Source organism: Rattus norvegicus, chromosome 8 (genome assembly GCF_036323735.1).
Source record: "Rattus norvegicus strain BN/NHsdMcwi chromosome 8, GRCr8, whole genome shotgun sequence".
In the NCBI taxonomy this organism is placed as follows: Eukaryota; Metazoa; Chordata; class Mammalia; order Rodentia; family Muridae; genus Rattus; species Rattus norvegicus.
The window spans coordinates 53,342,032-53,358,052 of NC_086026.1; the positions used below are offsets into that span (position 1 = coordinate 53,342,032).

The following is a 16,021-nucleotide window of genomic DNA, read 5'->3' on the forward strand; positions in this document are numbered from 1 at the left end:
GTTTGAAGCTAACCTGGACAATATGAAACCATCTCACCAAAAAAAGAAGAGGAGGAGAATAAAGAAAGAAAAGAAAAAGCTAATAACTTTGCCACTCGGATGGGGAGTAGTGGGCTGCTCACTTTGTGACCCTTAGAAAGCAGCCTGCCTCTACCCCAGTACTTGCTCCCTCTGTCTGTTTACCTGAGGCTCCAATGCCTGCACCTCAGTCATATTCACCAAGCTCAGCTCCCCCAGGAACTCCCTCCATACTTTGAGTGAAAAGGAGGCCATGGTGATCACCCCCTTAGCCACATTCCACAGAACACCCGGTTTTCTCTGCTGGTGTTTGCAGCCACCGCCTGTGCCTTTAAGGATTGGTAGTCAGTGCCAGGGTCTTGACCTCAGCATCCTCAGCTGAGTTGGATTAAGGACCATTCCGTGCCTTTTGTGAATTCCTTCTCGCATCAGCTCCCTCCCCCACATGGGACCATAGTAGCCTGGGGCCCTGGCCATTCTGCCAAAGGCAGCCAGAGAACCAGTGTCTCCTGACAGCCTGGTCCCTCAAGAGCAAAGTTCGCTTCTTTGATTGGTGGCTTGTGACCGGGGAGTGGACCCTCGGGGGTCTTAGGCTATCACTGGAACTCCAGAAAGCCATGCAGAGCCTTGAGCCATGAAGGAATATGCCGATGTCACCCTCTGTCCAGAGGCAGCTGAGCTGAGCAAGGTAAGGTCTACATGGAACCCACCTCCCAGATGTCCCTAAGTGAACCCACACGTCCCAGCCCCTAAGGTTCTGCCCTCCATTCCAGACAGAGTTCTGCAATCCTGCTTTCGACCTGGAAGCCGGGCCTTCTTGCCCTCCACCAGCATTACAGAAAAATGTCAGCAGCAGCCTCCAAGGTCCCTGGCATGGTAACCATCAGGGGTTGCTTGAACATAAGAGGGAACCCAGGAACTAAGGTGGAGTGAGGGATACCCCACACAGTGGTGCCTCTCAAAAGCCCACTGTGTCCTCTTTGCAGTCCAGCGTCTCCGGGGGCTACAACCAGACTGCCACTTCTCCGGGCTCTGTATCCTGCTGCTCAGCGGCCTGCTGCTACTACTGCTGGGGCTGCTGGTGGCTGTCATCCTGGCTCGTAAGTAAATGGACGGGCTTTCCATGGAGAGCCCATGAGTTATTCTGCCAGCCCCCCAGGAACCCACTCCTCTAAATGACACTCCTCTATGCCTGCCTCCAGAGTTGCAGGCTACATCTCTCCCCAGGACTACCAAGAACCCACTGCCCACCCGAGGAGGCCTCACCCCCACGGGTGTCATTCCCAGCACCACCCCTAACACCACCACCACCACCACCACCACCCCAGCAATCACAGGGCGGCAAGAGGCAGCCATGAGCCCTACACACCAAACCAGTAAGTCCCAAGAGAACTCTAGAGAAGCCCCGAGATGGTATTGGGGAGGAAAGCCTAGAAGGGGAACCTTGCAGGTAGGGGAAGGCCTCTCCCCTATTGACCTCTGAACTCTCATTCCATCCCCTGCAGCCTGTGGAGGCCTCCTTCCTGGTCCCAGTGGTTTCTTCAGCAGTCCCAACTACCCAGACCTTTACCCACCCCACAGCCACTGCGTCTGGCATATCCAGGTAGCCACAGGCCAGACAATACAGCTCAAGATTCAAGTGCTCAGCACAGAAAGCATGCTCGCCTGTCTTTTTGATCGCTTGGAAATTAGCCCAGCGCCTACAGGCCCTCTGCTCAGGTGGGTCCCTCTGCTTCCAGGGAATCCCACATGTCTGAAGGGTACAGAAGCTGGGAAATGAAACAAAAATCTGGACTAGAAGAAAAATTAACAGAACGGACTCTTCCCCTGCCAGCACCTTGCTGTGTGGCCTCTGGAAACTCACTTCCCTTTCTCTGATCTGTTTCTTACCTGAGTTCGGAGCCTGCATCATTCCTACCTGGCTTTCTTACAGAATGTGTGGTAAAACACCTCCTGCCACAGTTAACACCAACACCAGTCACCTCCGTGTGTCCTTCGTCTCTGATAACGATGTAGAAGGGTCTGGTTTCCAGGCCTGGTACCAAGCAGTGGCCCCTGGACATTGTAAGTGGCTTCCCTCCATATCCCTAGCCACCTCTCCTGCAGCTCCTCCCAGCAAAAGGGATGGGAACTCTGGGAATTCTGACTGCAGATGGTTCTTGCCTGTCTCCAGGGAGCTGTACCCACTACGAGTTCCACTGTGACCTGCTCCTCTGCCTGAAGCAAGACTCTGTGTGTGACGGCATTAAGGACTGCATCGATGGCAGTGATGAGGCCAACTGCAGTGCCAAGACGTTGGGTACGGGCTCAGCGAGGGACAGGGCAGGCACATCTTCAGGCTTCTGTCCCAGGTTCAGGTTGGGATCCCTGCACTGGCCCAGAGCTTTCTTCCCCGCCACTCATGAGCCACTTGACTTCTCTACAGGGTGTGGAGGGAACCTGACTGAGCTCTCTGGGGTGTTCTCTACCCCAAACTACCCACAGCACTACCCTCACCAACAGGTAAGTACGGTGCCCTCAGGATGGTGTAGTACTCATGAGACACCAGAGTGGCTAGGTCAGTGTGCCTGGGAACAGTGGGCCTGGAAATGCACTTGATAAAACAAGTTGATGCAGGCCAGAAGGAGACATTGTTAAGTACCGACTGTATACCAGGCATTTCCAGGTGGGGTAAGCACATCTATTTCTGAGACCAGACGATTTGAAAAGGCATTTATTTACGGATAGACAATGTCATACCCTACAGCCCTTGCTGTTCTTGTCACTGGTGAGAATCCTGCCCCAGCCTCCTGGGTACTTGGATTCTTAAGTATGAGCCACTATGCCAGGCCTGGGTTTTTGTTTGTCTTGAGACAGGATCTCACTGTGTAGCCATGGCTAGCCTGGAACTCACAGAGATCCACCCGCTTCTGCCTGGAACTAAAAGGTGTGCGGCGGGACCCTGGGCCGGCACCCCTACCCCACATCTGCTGGGTTGGGTTTTTTTGTTTGTTTTTTTGTTTTGTTTTGTTTTGTTTCCACGGTGAGAATCAATGCCAGGGTCACAGAAATTCTTTACCACTGAGCTATACCCCTGGCTGGTCCTTGGCTTCTTAAGACAGTCTCTATATGTAGCTCAGGAGGCTGCTGCGGGACTTGACACATAGCTTGGGCTGGCCTTGAACTCGCCTTCCAGCTCTGGGATACAGGTGTACGGCACCATGCCTCATGGGCATTTCCTATTTTAAGAGGCACCAGTGATGGGAGTGAGGTAGGCAACAGCCACTTACACCTTGCCTAGTCTGCTCTGGGCAAAGCAGCCCCTACATGTCCAGGCTGCGGCAGGGGACTGTTCCCATGACTTATGTCACGTATGTCCTCCAGCTTTGTACCTGGTATATCAAAGTGCCCGTGGGATACAGGATAAGACTAGAGTTCCACAACTTCAGCCTGGAAGAACAAACTGAATGCAAGTTTGACTACGTGGAGGTGTATGAGGCCAGCAACTCAGGAACATTCAGCTCCCTGGGCAGGTACTAACCAGGGCAAGAGTGGTGGGCAACCCATCGCCAACCTGGCAGGCCGGGCTCCATGTGCGAGGCTCAAGGGAGTCCCCAGCTTCACTGCCTTCAGTCGCTCTATAGACAAGAGATCTCTTTCCTGGCATCCTGAGACAGCATACACTTCCTCAACGCAAGCCCATTCACTTCTGCAGTCACCTAGTCCACTCTTCCCACTTGAAGGGCCTTTGCCTTCCGTATCTTCCCCGACTCTCCCCTTCTCAAAGTGGCTTAAGTTTAAGATGTCGTCTCATACTTCTTGTAACATATAGCATGAGTCCCCAGGCCCTAAGCTCCATGACTCAGCCATCTTGGGCCCTATGGCCCCTGGCATAGCCAAGAGCCCAGCCCAGAGCCCCAAGGGCTGGCCAGTGGCCTGTGCCCAGGATTTTTTTTTTTTCTGCTCTGGGCAGGTTCTGTGGAGCAGAGCCACCATCCCACCTCGTCTCCTCGCAGCACCAGCTGACTGTAATCTTCAAGACTGATCTTGGTATCAGCAGTGGGGGCTTTTTAGCAACCTACCAGGCCATCAATACGACAGAGAGTGGGTGCCCCTGGGCAGGTGGGTGTGAGCAACAGAGGGTCCTCCGAGGAACATTAAAGGGTACCCTGGAGGGCGGTAGGTATAGTCATGCCCCTGTGCCCACAGACCTTTGTGGACCCAGAGAGTTCTGCCAGAGCAGAGTACGTAGAGAACTGCAACGGATTTGTGACTTATGGAAAGACTGTGCAAATGACAGCAATGACAACTGCAACAGCCACTTGTCCCCACAACTGGGTAAGGAGCCTTACTTCTGAGCAAGTCCCGCCAGTCAGAACAGGCAGGGTTCCCTACCACACTTTCTTCAACTCCCCTTCCTTCCTCCTTGATAGTTCATAGCTGGGCCCCTCTCTCTTCATCCTGTGACCACTTCAAGGAGTCTTGATAGGACTCTCAGCTGGTGGTAGCATTGTACACTGGTGTCATCTGAGAGGGACGCAGGAATGTAGGAGTCAATGGTAGGAGCTTTGAGATGTATCCTGTGGCACTCAGAGTCCCTCTCCACAGCCTACTTCACAGACTACATGACAGGAGTGGTCCCAAGTGGTCCCCAGTTGGGTGCTCCACATTCCCTAAGATCAGAGGGGCCTACATGATGCACAGGCTGGCAAACAGCCTCTGGAAAGCAGCTCCTTGGAGTGTGTGAAACCATTGTGTGGTTGCCTCTTGAGAGACTCAGAAGTGCTTATTATGAGTGTGGAAACAATGGCCAGGCAGTGTCATATCCAGCACAGTGACTCAGCCCTCTCCCCTACAGACCTGACCTGTGAACCTGTCCAGGTGGAGATGTGCCTTGGACTAAGCTACAATACCACAGCCTTCCCTAACATCTGGGTGGGCCTGGCCACACAGATGGAGGTGACAGATATCCTCAGAGGCTACAAGGTGCTGGGACAGAGAGGAGGGAGACCTTAGGAAGGGTGGGCGCATGGAGAACGGGACACCTGATGGCCGTCTTTCCTCCAACAGAGCCTGACAAGTCTACCCTGCTACCAGACTTTCCGGAGGTTCCTCTGTGGGCTGCTTGAACCTCGATGCACCTCACTGGGCACTATCCTACCCCCTTGTCGTTCTGTCTGCCAGGAGGCAGAACAACAGTGCCAGTCTAGCCTGGCATTACTGGGCATCCCCTGGCCTTTCAACTGCAACAGGCTGCCTGTGCCGGCTAGCCTGGAAGCTTGCTCCCAGCCCTGACCCCAAGCCAGCCCCCACCCTCTGTCTGCCCATCCTCCTCTCCCAAGATGGGTGGGCAAGGCAGGCAGAAAACAAGGGTGGCCTGGACATGGGACTCTGCCCATCCTCTCTGGAGCTTCTCAAAGAGGAAAAAGAACAGTTATTACTCTGATCCTGCCCAGGACTAACGGGACTGTCCCATCATCTTTCCCCTACCGTCCTCGAGCTCTTATTTGCCAAGACAGCCCTGGTACCATTGGACGGCCTAGCAGACTTCCTATCCAAGTCTCTGACCCTGATTCCCTGTCTTCTGCCTCCCCCCTTTTCATTTAAGTTCACCATCAGCTGACCTTCAAGCTTTTTCATGTAGTCAATAAAACTGTTTTGAGTGATGGCTGGTGTGCTGGGACCTTAGGCCTGGGGGTCCAACTGGCTGTTTTTGGAATCCTTTACCCTGGGCCCACTACTAATCCAGTTCTCCACCCCTGCCCTACCCCCACACAAGAGTTTTGACCTTGGACTCCATCATTATCCCATTCCTCCCTCCCCCTCAGGCCCCTGGGAACTGGAGCCCCAAGTGTCTGACTTACAGTTCAGCCTCTCTGTAATGCTGGCTCAACTCTCTCCTCCTCCTTTCTCCACACCCCCTACATCCCCACAACTTTGGCCGGCCGCCGGGCGACACCACGAGTTATTTCCCTGCTATTTCCCAGCTCCGGAGTTCTTGGCCTCTGAACAACTGGTTTCCTCTAGGAGTCTGGGAGGAGTGCTGTGGAGCAAGAAGCAACCCGAAGCTAGGAGTCTGTCAGCGAGGGCAGGGGCTGCCTGGTTGGGGTAGGAGTGGGAGCAGGGCCAGCAGGAGGGTCTGAGGAAGCCATTCAAAGCGAGCAGCTGGGAGAGCTGGGGAGCCGGGAAGGGGTGAGTTTGGCAGAGGAAGAGGGTAAGTGGGGGAGGGGACTGTAGAAAGCCTGGGCTTCAGCTAGGGGACGGAGGAGGGCTTGTCTCTCCTTTCCCAGTTCTTGGTTTGGGGCACCTTCATCTTCATCCCATCGCAGTGCTCAACCCCAAAGGCATGCTTGTAGGGCGGGGAACTACTGGGTTCCACCTGGGTGGGGCGCGAGGTTGGTCCTAAGATTCTGGGTTCCAACTCTGGTCCTGCCCAGCCTACAGACTACAAGAGAGGATCCTGGCGTCTGGGCCTCCTGGGTCATCACCATGAGGCCACTTCTTGCCCTGCTGCTTCTGGGTCTGGCATCAGGCTCTCCTCCTCTGGACGACAACAAGATCCCCAGCCTGTGTCCCGGGCAGCCCGGCCTCCCAGGCACACCAGGCCACCACGGCAGCCAAGGCCTGCCTGGCCGTGACGGCCGTGATGGCCGCGACGGTGCACCCGGAGCTCCGGGAGAGAAAGGCGAGGGCGGGAGACCGGGTAAGAACTCATTTTCGTTGCAGTGCATGGGTGCATCCTGGTGAACACAGCCCCTGCTCTGATGGATCCTTTGGGGGTCAAGGGTCCCGCCAGGGGGCGCTACTCTCCCTCCATTCCAGTCAGCAGGAGCGGGGCGAGGTGGGCTGCGGGTGGAGGGGGTGAGTCAGCCCCAGGGAATCAGAAACCCTGATCCCTCTACTCAGCACTTCAGATCTGCTCCCCGCAGGAGGTAACAGCCTGGGAGGCTGGGAGGCTTCTGACTTCTCCCCTTCCCCTCTCCATCCCCTGCAGGACTACCTGGGCCACGTGGGGAGCCCGGGCCGCGTGGAGAGGCAGGACCTGTGGGGGCTATCGGGCCTGCGGGGGAGTGCTCGGTGCCCCCACGATCAGCCTTCAGTGCCAAGCGATCAGAGAGCCGGGTACCTCCGCCAGCCGACACACCCCTACCCTTCGACCGTGTGCTGCTCAATGAGCAGGGACATTACGATGCCACTACCGGCAAGTTCACCTGCCAAGTGCCTGGTGTCTACTACTTTGCTGTCCATGCCACTGTCTACCGGGCCAGCCTACAGTTTGATCTTGTCAAAAATGGCCAATCCATAGCTTCTTTCTTCCAGTTTTTTGGGGGGTGGCCAAAGCCAGCCTCGCTCTCAGGGGGTGCGATGGTGAGGCTAGAACCTGAGGACCAGGTATGGGTTCAGGTGGGTGTGGGTGATTACATTGGCATCTATGCCAGCATCAAAACAGACAGTACCTTCTCTGGATTTCTCGTCTATTCTGACTGGCACAGCTCCCCAGTCTTCGCTTAAAATACAGTGAACCCGGAGCTGGCACTTGCTCCTAGTGGAGGGTGTGACACTGACCAGCGCGCATACCAGGAGGGCTGGCCCCCTGGACTATTGTGAATGACTAAGAAGAGAGGGAGCCACCTCTGGTCCCCCTCCTGGCAATGAATAGTCAGAGGCTGTCTGAGGTCAGGACAGACAGCGTGGAGCAGTTGCTGGGTTTCTGCCCAGGACTTTAGAATGCAGCAGGCTGGCAGCTGTGGAATCCTGGCTCAGGACTCCAAGATGGGATGCTCCCTTCCTAGTCCTGTGCCCCTCTAGGTCTTTGACTCCATCTCTCCTGCTCCCAAGGCAGGCCTTTTTCTCAGAGGTCACTTAATAAACCTACAATCCTCCCACTGGTTTCTTTCTTCTGAGGGTTCCTGGGTGGGATGGGGCCATGATACAGAGAGACAAGCAAGCAGATGTAGAGTAATTGGCTCCACCTACATGTGTAGATGGTGAACCCCAGCCTGACTAGGGGGTAACTTCTGATTTAGGGCTATGGCCACTCACAGCCACTGTTGTGTAACAAAGAGCCAGGGACTGTCAATCATGGCTGCATGCCAGATAGTGAGAGACACCTGCTTTCTTGGATACCTAGAAAGCCATCGCTGTCACCCCATCTAGAGGTCTGTAGTTCCTGAGATGGCCACAAGGGGGTGCCCAAGCTCTGGACTGCAACAATGGTTCAAGGTCTGGGCTTCCAAGGTGGTCAGGGGAAAGGATATTAAAGGTCTGCAGAAAGAATTCCAGATGGGAGTAAAAGAAAAGGAGGTCCTTGGCCCCGGCTCAGGAAGTTTATCTTCCCTAATAAAATGTTTATCCTCCACATTAAACAGAGACTGGAAGGAGCCAGGCTTCGCCCTACTCAACTCCTTGGGGAAGGCAAGCCCTGCCAAGGGCCTCCAGTTCTGAGGTGGAGAACTGGTCTCTGCTGTGCTAGGCACAGCCTGGGTGGGCCAAGCCATTAAGTCTGAGGCTGACCACAGGCCCCCTGAGGGCGCAGCTCTGGTGACACTCAGTTTAACAGGCTGGGACTGATAACACACCCAGGTTTGCCAATCCTAATTGCTCAACTTCTCAATGCAGAGTGGAGAGACTTCCTTCAGGACCAGCATCTTCTCCCTCATCCAGAAAACGGTCTCAGACACAGCGCTTCTAGAGGTGACATTAAATTATGGGGATGATGCCCTAATTTCCTGCTGGCAGTGGGAGGGCAACTGTATCAGAGGGTTCTAGGCTTCCCGTGTCTTCCAGATAGGCCCATAGGCTCTAGGCTCTAACTCACACCTATACTCCAGCCCATCACAGTACCAGGCCCTGTACCAAGATGCATGGTGGCACATGCCTTTACTCCCAGCACTTGGGTGGCAGAAGCTGGTGATCTCTGAGTTCAAGGCCAGCTTGGTGAGTTATAGGACAGCCAGGGCTACACAGACAAACCCTGTCTCAAAAAAACAAACAAAAACCAGACAAGTACCAGCCCCTCCAGGAACTGGAGGACACAGACTGGCCTCCAGGCAGCAGACTCCACTATGTCCCCTGGAAAGATCAGCACAGTAGGAACAAAGGAAGAACAGGACAAGTTCACATTCTGCTCAAAGGGACTTAATGTGGTACGTACGGTACAGAGAAGGTGATTCAGAACCACGGAGTGCAGGGCACATCAGAAGGGTAAGCATTAAGCAGCCATGCTTGCTTTGCTCTCGCCTGTCACACTCTCCCCTCATCCCCACCCCTAGAGCTCAAAATCCAGATGCTCACTTCTTACTCCAGCCAGTGTCAAAGACCAGCTGACCACCTGCCGGCACTTGCAAGGACCACACTTAGAGCTGTCAACAGAACTTTATTCATAGAAACTGGGCGTTCCGACTTACTGGAGCTATGACCCCTGAGGCCTAGCCCCTTGTTCGGACCCTAGTGAAAAGTGCAGAATGCCCTCTCCACTGTTGGAGAGAGCCCTGGAGGAATGCTATGTTCTATGCCAAGTAGGGAATGAGTAGACATCTGGTTGTTCTTTCTGAGGCTCCCCATAGAGCTGGGGTGCCTGAGGGTAAATGGTCCCAAAGCCAGGTGTAGCTGCACCCCTGTACCCAGGGATAAACTCTTGACCCCAGGTTCTAGTCAAGTTGGGAGTCTTTAAAAGACAATGACAGGCAGAAGTGGCTCTAAGGACACCTGCGGGTTTCTAGTACCACACCCACCAGGGCAGAGGTTCTGGCTGAACATAAAGGCCCAAGATCATTCCAAACCAAGAATAAACAAAAGAAAGAAAGAGAGAGAGAGAGAGAGAGAGAGAGAGAGAGAGAGAGAGAGAGAAAATCAAGATCACTCCAAGGTCCATGAGTTGCCAAAATCCTCAAATGACACTGATGTGGCGTGGCCTTGGGGGAATAGGACCAAAAACTCCCAACAAAAAAAAGCCAGAAGCAGAGAAAGACAGCCCTAGAGGCAGGCATCTGGGTGGGCAGGTGCAGAAGAGCCCACCACAGAGTCTCAGGGCCCTTGCATAGTGACATACTCACCACCCTCAGCATCTCAGGGCCCCACACAGCATTTAGAGAAAGTGTTACTCTGTCCCACCCAGACTGGAGTCTTCCGGAGTATTCCAGCTACAGGTCCTGGATATATGGCTTGAGGCTTGGCAGAGACACCTTCAGGGCAAAGAGGACTCAGGCCAGAACCCGGAGGCAAAATGTTGATGCTGTCCTGGTGTGTGGAGCACAAAGGACGGGCAGGCAGGGAGGGAGTCTTCAGAGGTAGACATTGAGGGTCTGCAGGATGCTGCGGCGGCAGAGCGGGCAGTTGCGGTGGTAAACGGGGTGGCGCATGAGGATCTCGGTGCAAGCCTGGCACAGGCACAGGTGCCGGCAGGGCAGAAGCAGCACCGTCTTGCTTTGGTCCTGGCAAATGACACACTTCTTCCGCTCTTCTTGCTCCTTCAGCAACTTCCATGGGTCTTGACCAGCTGTAGGTTCCTCCTCATTGAGTCTCTCCCGGCCTCTAGCAGCTGCTGTTCTGATGACCTCCTCATCTGCTTCAGGTAGAGGATCCTGGGGCTGGATCCTGGCTGAGAACACCCTCCTGGGGCCACCTTGGGGGGCTCCCGGTGCTCCTCCCCGATTTGGCCAGCTGGCCAGCTGTAGGCTTCGGCTCCAGACTCTGCGCCAAGCCTCTAGACCTAGTGGAAGGCGAGACAGCCGTACAACATCCTCTCGAAGCCGGTGGTAGGATGGGCGGGCGTGAAGCTGATTGAGAGCTCGGGTGGCCAACCTCAGGGTTTGTTCTGGGTGCAACGCAATCAGAATCACCACCAGCACACAAGCCAGCAACACCAAACCGGTGAGGTGGAAAAGCACACAGCTGGCCAGGACGCGGACGGCCGAGGCCAACAGCTCCAGGACTAGTTGGCAAGGGGTCCACAGGAGAATGGCCATGGCCACAGCGCTGCTGGAAATGTGAGCAAGGAAACCAGCCACCACGTCTGTCATCCTCCAAAGAGGCCCTGTCACGGCATCCCACAGGGCCAGCACCAGGGAGAAGAAGTTCTGAGTGCCAATGAGGCAAATATTGACCAGACTATTGACCACATAGGCCACCAAGCTCATGGCAATGGCACAGATGTCACAGGCCTGGCGTAGCAAACCATGACCGTTAGAGATCATGTTCAGGATACCCCTGTTCAGTAATTCCCGGCTCTTCAGAGCTCCATGAGAAGCCAGGTGCCCCAGCAGCTTTAAGCTCTCCAAGCCCGAGTAGCAGCTGCAGAGAAGAGTACACAAGGCCTGCAATCCCCCGAAGGTAAATCGGACCACTGCTTCAACTAAGGCCACCAAATAGAGCAGGAATCCTCGACCCAAGTGCAGAAGACTCGTCAGTACTGTATGTGGCAGATTGTAGATGAAGGCCAAAAGCCAGGCCAAGGTAGCCAGGAGGGAGGACACGAGCAAGAAGTTGAGATCCAACACCAAGGTCAGCAAGTCCAGCATCAGGCCCACCCCATTCACCACCAGGTAGACAGCCTCCATGATAGGGCTGTGGAGTTCAGGACAAAAAAAGAAAGGCTGGCTCCTCAGAGAAGATGGTGTCAAGGTTGCCAATACTGCGGAGAGTTCGGAGTTAATTTGGAAGGGATGTGAACGTCTAACCAAGGGAGAACCAAGGTCTACAGAAGTGGGTTGGAGAGAAGACTTTTACAAGAGGGAAAGGAATCCCGGTTTGGAAGGCGGGCTGTTCGGGAGCGAAGAAGCAAAACATCTCTAAAATGATAGGGAGCCCGGACTGGAGGAAGTACCTCAGCTTTAGAAGCCTGGAGCGGTATTCAAGGCCGGGCAACGGGTCTGACCGGGAGAAGACCGGGAAGGATAGGACGGGATCGGGAAGGGCCGGGCCGGGGCCGGGTGGGGGCGACGCAGGCTGGGCGCGGGCTCGCGGTCCAGCCACGCAAGTGCCCCTGTCCCCGCCCGGCCCCTGTCCTCCTGCTCGTGGCGACTGGCACCCAAAGGGAAAGCAGGACAGAAAGTCAGCCTCAGCAAACCCCAAGCGCGGTCTCGACTCCACTGGGCGCCGCCATCTTGTGTGCTAAGGGACGGGGCAAGCAGGGGGCGGGACTATAGCCCATGGCCAATCAGTGAGGGGCAATGGCAGAAAAGTCGACAAACCATTGGTGTTTTTGAACAGCGCCCAAAGACATAATTTCCAATGAGAGGAATAGAAATATATTTATAAAGCTCCTCCTCTTTGAGGTGGTGATAGGTCCGTTAGCGTGTCGGTATAATTTCCTCACCCCGCCCCGCCCCGCCCCGCCCCTTAAAGAGCCAGAGCCACAATTTAATGAGACTGTCTTTAAGTGGTATCGCCCCGAAGCCCCAACTCCACCCTGCTCCCGGTCTTGGAGTATGCGTTCTTCGAGGTCTGGGCTGGACTCTGGTTTAGTACCTTCTCCACGTCCCCCTGGGACCTGCTGCCTCATCTCATTCATCATTTTTTTTAAAGATTTATTTATTCATTTATTATATATAAGTACACTGTAGCTGTCTTCAGACACACCAGAAGAGGGCATCGAATCTCTTTACAGATGGTTGTGAGCCACCATGTGGTTGCTGGGAATTGAACTCAGGACCTCTGGAAGAGCAGTCGGGTGCTCTTAACCGCTGAGCCATCTCTCCAGCCCTCATCATTTATTTTTAACACTTATTAAGCATGTACCATGCTTTGGAAATACAACCCTTTTTAAGATTATCATCTGTCTCAAGCTATTCACAAAGAGAAAAAGATTGTTAGGGGGGATCCCTTGTCACTGAGAAAAGGAGCCACAGAATGAAGGCGCTCTGATTTCTACCTTGACCCCATCAGCTTGTAGGCCATCTGTGCCCCATACATCAAGAGACTGGTATTTTCTACTTACCCATCTCTCTCGTGACTATCGTCTCTGTTAGCCTTAATTGTCAAATTGGCACAGCCTAGAATCATGAGAGAAACTTCAGTTTACAGAATTGCTCAGGTGGGTTTGGACCGTAAACTTGTCTGTGAGGGATTCTTTTGTTAATTGATATAGGCGGACCCAGCCAACCATGGGAAGCAACATTCCCTAGGCGAAGGGAGGGGTCCTGGACTGTGTAAGAAGAAAGCTTGCAGAGAGTGAACCAATAATTGTACCCGCTAGCTAGCCTGACAGTAATGTAAACAAACCTTTTCCTCCCCAAGTTGCTTTTGGTCAAAGTGTTTTATCACAGCAACAGAAAGTAAACAGGACACTTATCCTTCCCCTGGTCAGCGCTGTTTGTTTTTTCAATTTCCTGCTTGTTTGGAATTCAAAATCTCTGTTGCCAACTCATAATGTGCATAAGCCCTGTGTTTCCTCCACGAAGGACGTGCCGCTTGCCCCGCATCACCTGAAGTACAGTCCTCAGCAGTACATAAATGAGGCTTTGTGGGGCACTTGGGAGGTACAGACAGAAGGGTCAGCTTCCTAGATATTTAGTCCGTTTAAGAAAAGACAGTTTTGGGGGTTGGGGATTTAGCTCAGTGGTAGAGCGCTTGCCTAGCAAGCGCAAGGCCCTGGGTTCGGTCCCCAACTCCAAAAAAAAAAAGAAAGAAAAAAAAAAGAAAGAAAAGACAGTTTTGCTTACTGTAAACCCTGTCTTTCAAAATATAAGTAAGTAAATAACAGCTATACCTTTAAGGACAGCACCTAGGAGGCAGAGGCAGGCAGATCTGTGAATTGGAGGTTAGTCTGAATCATGTATCAAGTTCCTGGTCTATGTATCAAGTTCCAGGACCATGTATCAAGTTCCAGGACCAACGCTCCATAGAGACTCTGTCTCAAGAAAAGAAAAGAACCAGCGAGATGGCTGAGCAGGTTGTCCGGTCCAGAGTAGCAGAGCTGTTGACAGATACAGGGCTAGGTAAGCAGAAGGGTTGATACCCGGTAAACAACCCTAAAGGTTACTGTTTATTAGAAACGCAGATTTCTCAAAGCAGTTTCTGCTCACCCGGAAGTTCTCTTAACCTTCCCAAAGGTCAACTACCTCTGCCAAGGGCAGCTAGTTCCAGTTCAATCATGACAGCCCAGACCCCCATATCCACCTCACTGTCACGTAAAGTCTGCTTGCTTTTCAGTCATTTTACTCCTGTCCCTGCCTGTCTCCCCATCCCCCAAACACATCTAGAGGTGGGCTTCACAGTCTGGTTTCAAATAAAATCTTTCTTTCCGCCCACGGAGCAATCTAGGTCAGTAGTTTTTCTGTGCCGTTGCTTATACAGGTAAAAGCACTTGCTGTGTGAGAGCCTGGTGACCTGCACCCAATTCCCAGCAGAAGAGAGACGGGCTTCCCCAGATACATGCTGACCTGAGTGCGCACATGTTAGAGACCAGAGGAGGATGTCAGGTGTTTTCATCACTTCCCACCTTATTCTGACTATGTTCTCTGGCCAGTCAGTTCCTGTTGCTGGAGACTCAAACTCCGGTATTCTTACTGCACACACAGGAAGTGCCTGAACCATCCCTGAAGGACTCGCTCGTTTTATTTTTTATTTTTTTTCCGGAGCTGGGGACCGAACCCAGGGCCTTGCGCTTGCTAGGCAAGTGCTCTACCACTGAGCTAAATCCCCAGCCCCTTGTTTTGTTTTTGAACCTGTGTCTTCAGCCTGCAATTAGTCAGGTGTGGATCCTGGAGCAATTTAAACTTTCTCTAGGATTGGCCGAATTACCCACAGCCAGGACTCCGTTCCCTATACCCAAAATCACACCTGCCACACCTACATTGGTTGCAATTAAAGAGCCAGCTAGGATCAACAACTTGGCTCACCTGTAAAAGGGGCCTGCTGCCTAACCTAGTGACTTCAATCCCTGGGAGCCACAAAGCTTTCTGTGGGAGTATGGGTCCTGGCTCTCCCAAAAGTTGCAGTCTGTCTTCTGTGACTGCATACACATGCATGCGCGTGTGCAAACACACACACAGCACCACCACCCCAAATAGATAAATAAATGTAATTTAGAAAACAATGGGGCTGGAGAGATGGCTCAGCGGTTAAGAGCACCTGACTGCTCTTCCAGAGGTCCTGAGTTCAATTCCCAGCAACCACATGGTGGCTCACAACCATCTGTAAAGAGATTCGATGCCCTCTTCTGGTGTGTCTGAAGACAGCTACAGTGTACTTATATATAATAAATGAATAAATCTTTAAAAAAAAATAGAAAACAATGACAAAACAAAGCAGCCAGTTTTCCAGTCAGAAGAGGGGCTGGAGAGATGGCTCAGAGGTTAAGAGCTCTGACTGCTCTTCCAGAGGTCCTGAGTTCAATTCCCAGCAACCACATGGTGGCTCACAACCGTCTGTAAAGAGATCCAATGCCCTCTTCTGGTGTGTCTGAAGACAGCTACAGTGTACTTATATATAATAAATGAATAAATCTTTAAAAAAATGCTTTTAAAAAAAAGAGTGGGGGTTGGGGATTTGGCTCAGTGGTAGAGCGCTTGCCTAGCAAGCGCAAGGCCCTGGGTTCGGTCCCCAGCTCCGGAAAAAAAAAAAAAAAGAAGAAAAAAAAAAGAATAGAAAAAAAAAGTGTATATGAGTGTATATACAAGGAAATTACTTACAGGGTAAAAGCCAAAATTATTTTAGAATTGGGCTAGGGTAGCTCAGTGGTCAAGTACTTGCCTGATGTGTAAAAGGCCCTGAATTCAATCTGGGTCGGGGAAACTGTATGCAAAGGTAGATTCTAAGCAAGCATGTTGGCTCATAAGCAAGCATGTTCAGGAAGCTGAGGCAGAAAGACAAGCATGGATTTGAGGCTAGCCTGGTGTCTCACATTAGAGAAAGCGGTTAACTGAAGGCTTGCTCTTCATTCCTGTCCTCTCCCCGGGCACGCATGCTTTAGAGGTCACACACACTAGGATATCTCTGTAAAAGAATCTATGGAGGAGATCGAGCAAGGCCACCTGCTTCTTCACAGCTGCTCTCAGCCCACTGAGGAGCTGCCGTGAGCAAG

At 52.9% G+C, this 16,021-nt stretch overlaps 3 protein-coding genes across 7 annotated transcripts; 2 read left to right on the forward strand and 1 right to left on the reverse strand.

Annotated features, from left to right (window-relative positions):
* Window positions 1–451: 451 nt before the first annotated feature.
* On the forward strand, window positions 452–5,665 carry Mfrp (membrane frizzled-related protein). Of its 3 annotated transcripts, none has more exons than XM_006242933.5 (13): window positions 452–706; window positions 792–894; window positions 1,005–1,118; window positions 1,221–1,394; window positions 1,524–1,737; window positions 1,952–2,082; window positions 2,192–2,317; window positions 2,444–2,520; window positions 3,382–3,530; window positions 3,971–4,101; window positions 4,207–4,335; window positions 4,856–4,983; window positions 5,068–5,663. In XM_006242933.5, exons 1-13 carry the CDS (start codon window positions 653–655, stop codon window positions 5,290–5,292), a joined length of 1,755 nt encoding a protein of 584 aa, XP_006242995.1. In that variant the 5' UTR covers window positions 452–652; the 3' UTR covers window positions 5,293–5,663. The 3 variants fall into 3 exon arrangements, with proteins under 3 accessions (XP_006242995.1, XP_038937347.1, NP_001101607.1); XM_039081419.2 differs by having other exon boundaries at window positions 3,971–4,047; NM_001108137.2 differs by having other exon boundaries at window positions 503–706; window positions 3,971–4,119; window positions 5,068–5,665.
* Window positions 5,666–5,722: 57 nt separating this feature from the next.
* Window positions 5,723–7,881, forward strand: C1qtnf5 (C1q and TNF related 5). Of its 3 annotated transcripts, none has more exons than XM_039081421.2 (3): window positions 5,723–6,105; window positions 6,435–6,700; window positions 6,992–7,880. In XM_039081421.2, exons 1-3 carry the CDS (start codon window positions 5,879–5,881, stop codon window positions 7,507–7,509), a joined length of 1,011 nt encoding a protein of 336 aa, XP_038937349.1. In that variant the 5' UTR covers window positions 5,723–5,878; the 3' UTR covers window positions 7,510–7,880. The 3 variants fall into 3 exon arrangements, with proteins under 3 accessions (XP_038937349.1, XP_017451111.1, NP_001012123.1); XM_017595622.3 differs by having other exon boundaries at window positions 5,814–6,211; NM_001012123.1 differs by having other exon boundaries at window positions 6,011–6,189; window positions 6,992–7,881.
* Window positions 7,882–9,356: 1,475 nt separating this feature from the next.
* Rnf26 (ring finger protein 26) lies at window positions 9,357–11,555 on the reverse strand. The gene has a single exon (NM_001113748.1). It carries the CDS (start codon window positions 11,553–11,555, stop codon window positions 10,281–10,283), a length of 1,275 nt encoding a protein of 424 aa, NP_001107220.1. The 3' UTR covers window positions 9,357–10,280.
* Window positions 11,556–16,021: the final 4,466 nt, after the last annotated feature.

Excerpts from the sequence above, each read along its gene's own strand:
- C1qtnf5 (XM_039081421.2), top strand. The coding sequence starts at position 5,879 with ATGCTGGCTCAACTCTCTCCTCCTCCTTTCTCCACACCCCCTACATCC. Across the intron at positions 6,106-6,434 it reads GCAGGGGCTGCCTGGTTGGG|CCTACAGACTACAAGAGAGG; the intron begins GTAGGAGTGGGA and ends GGTCCTGCCCAG. Across the intron at positions 6,701-6,991 it reads AGGCGAGGGCGGGAGACCGG|GACTACCTGGGCCACGTGGG; the intron begins GTAAGAACTCAT and ends CATCCCCTGCAG.
- Mfrp (NM_001108137.2), top strand. The coding sequence starts at position 653 with ATGAAGGAATATGCCGATGTCACCCTCTGTCCAGAGGCAGCTGAGCTG. Across the intron at positions 707-791 it reads AGGCAGCTGAGCTGAGCAAG|ACAGAGTTCTGCAATCCTGC; the intron begins GTAAGGTCTACA and ends CCTCCATTCCAG. Across the intron at positions 4,120-4,206 it reads GAGTGGGTGCCCCTGGGCAG|ACCTTTGTGGACCCAGAGAG; the intron begins GTGGGTGTGAGC and ends CTGTGCCCACAG.
- Rnf26 (NM_001113748.1), bottom strand. The coding sequence starts at position 11,555 with ATGGAGGCTGTCTACCTGGTGGTGAATGGGGTGGGCCTGATGCTGGAC.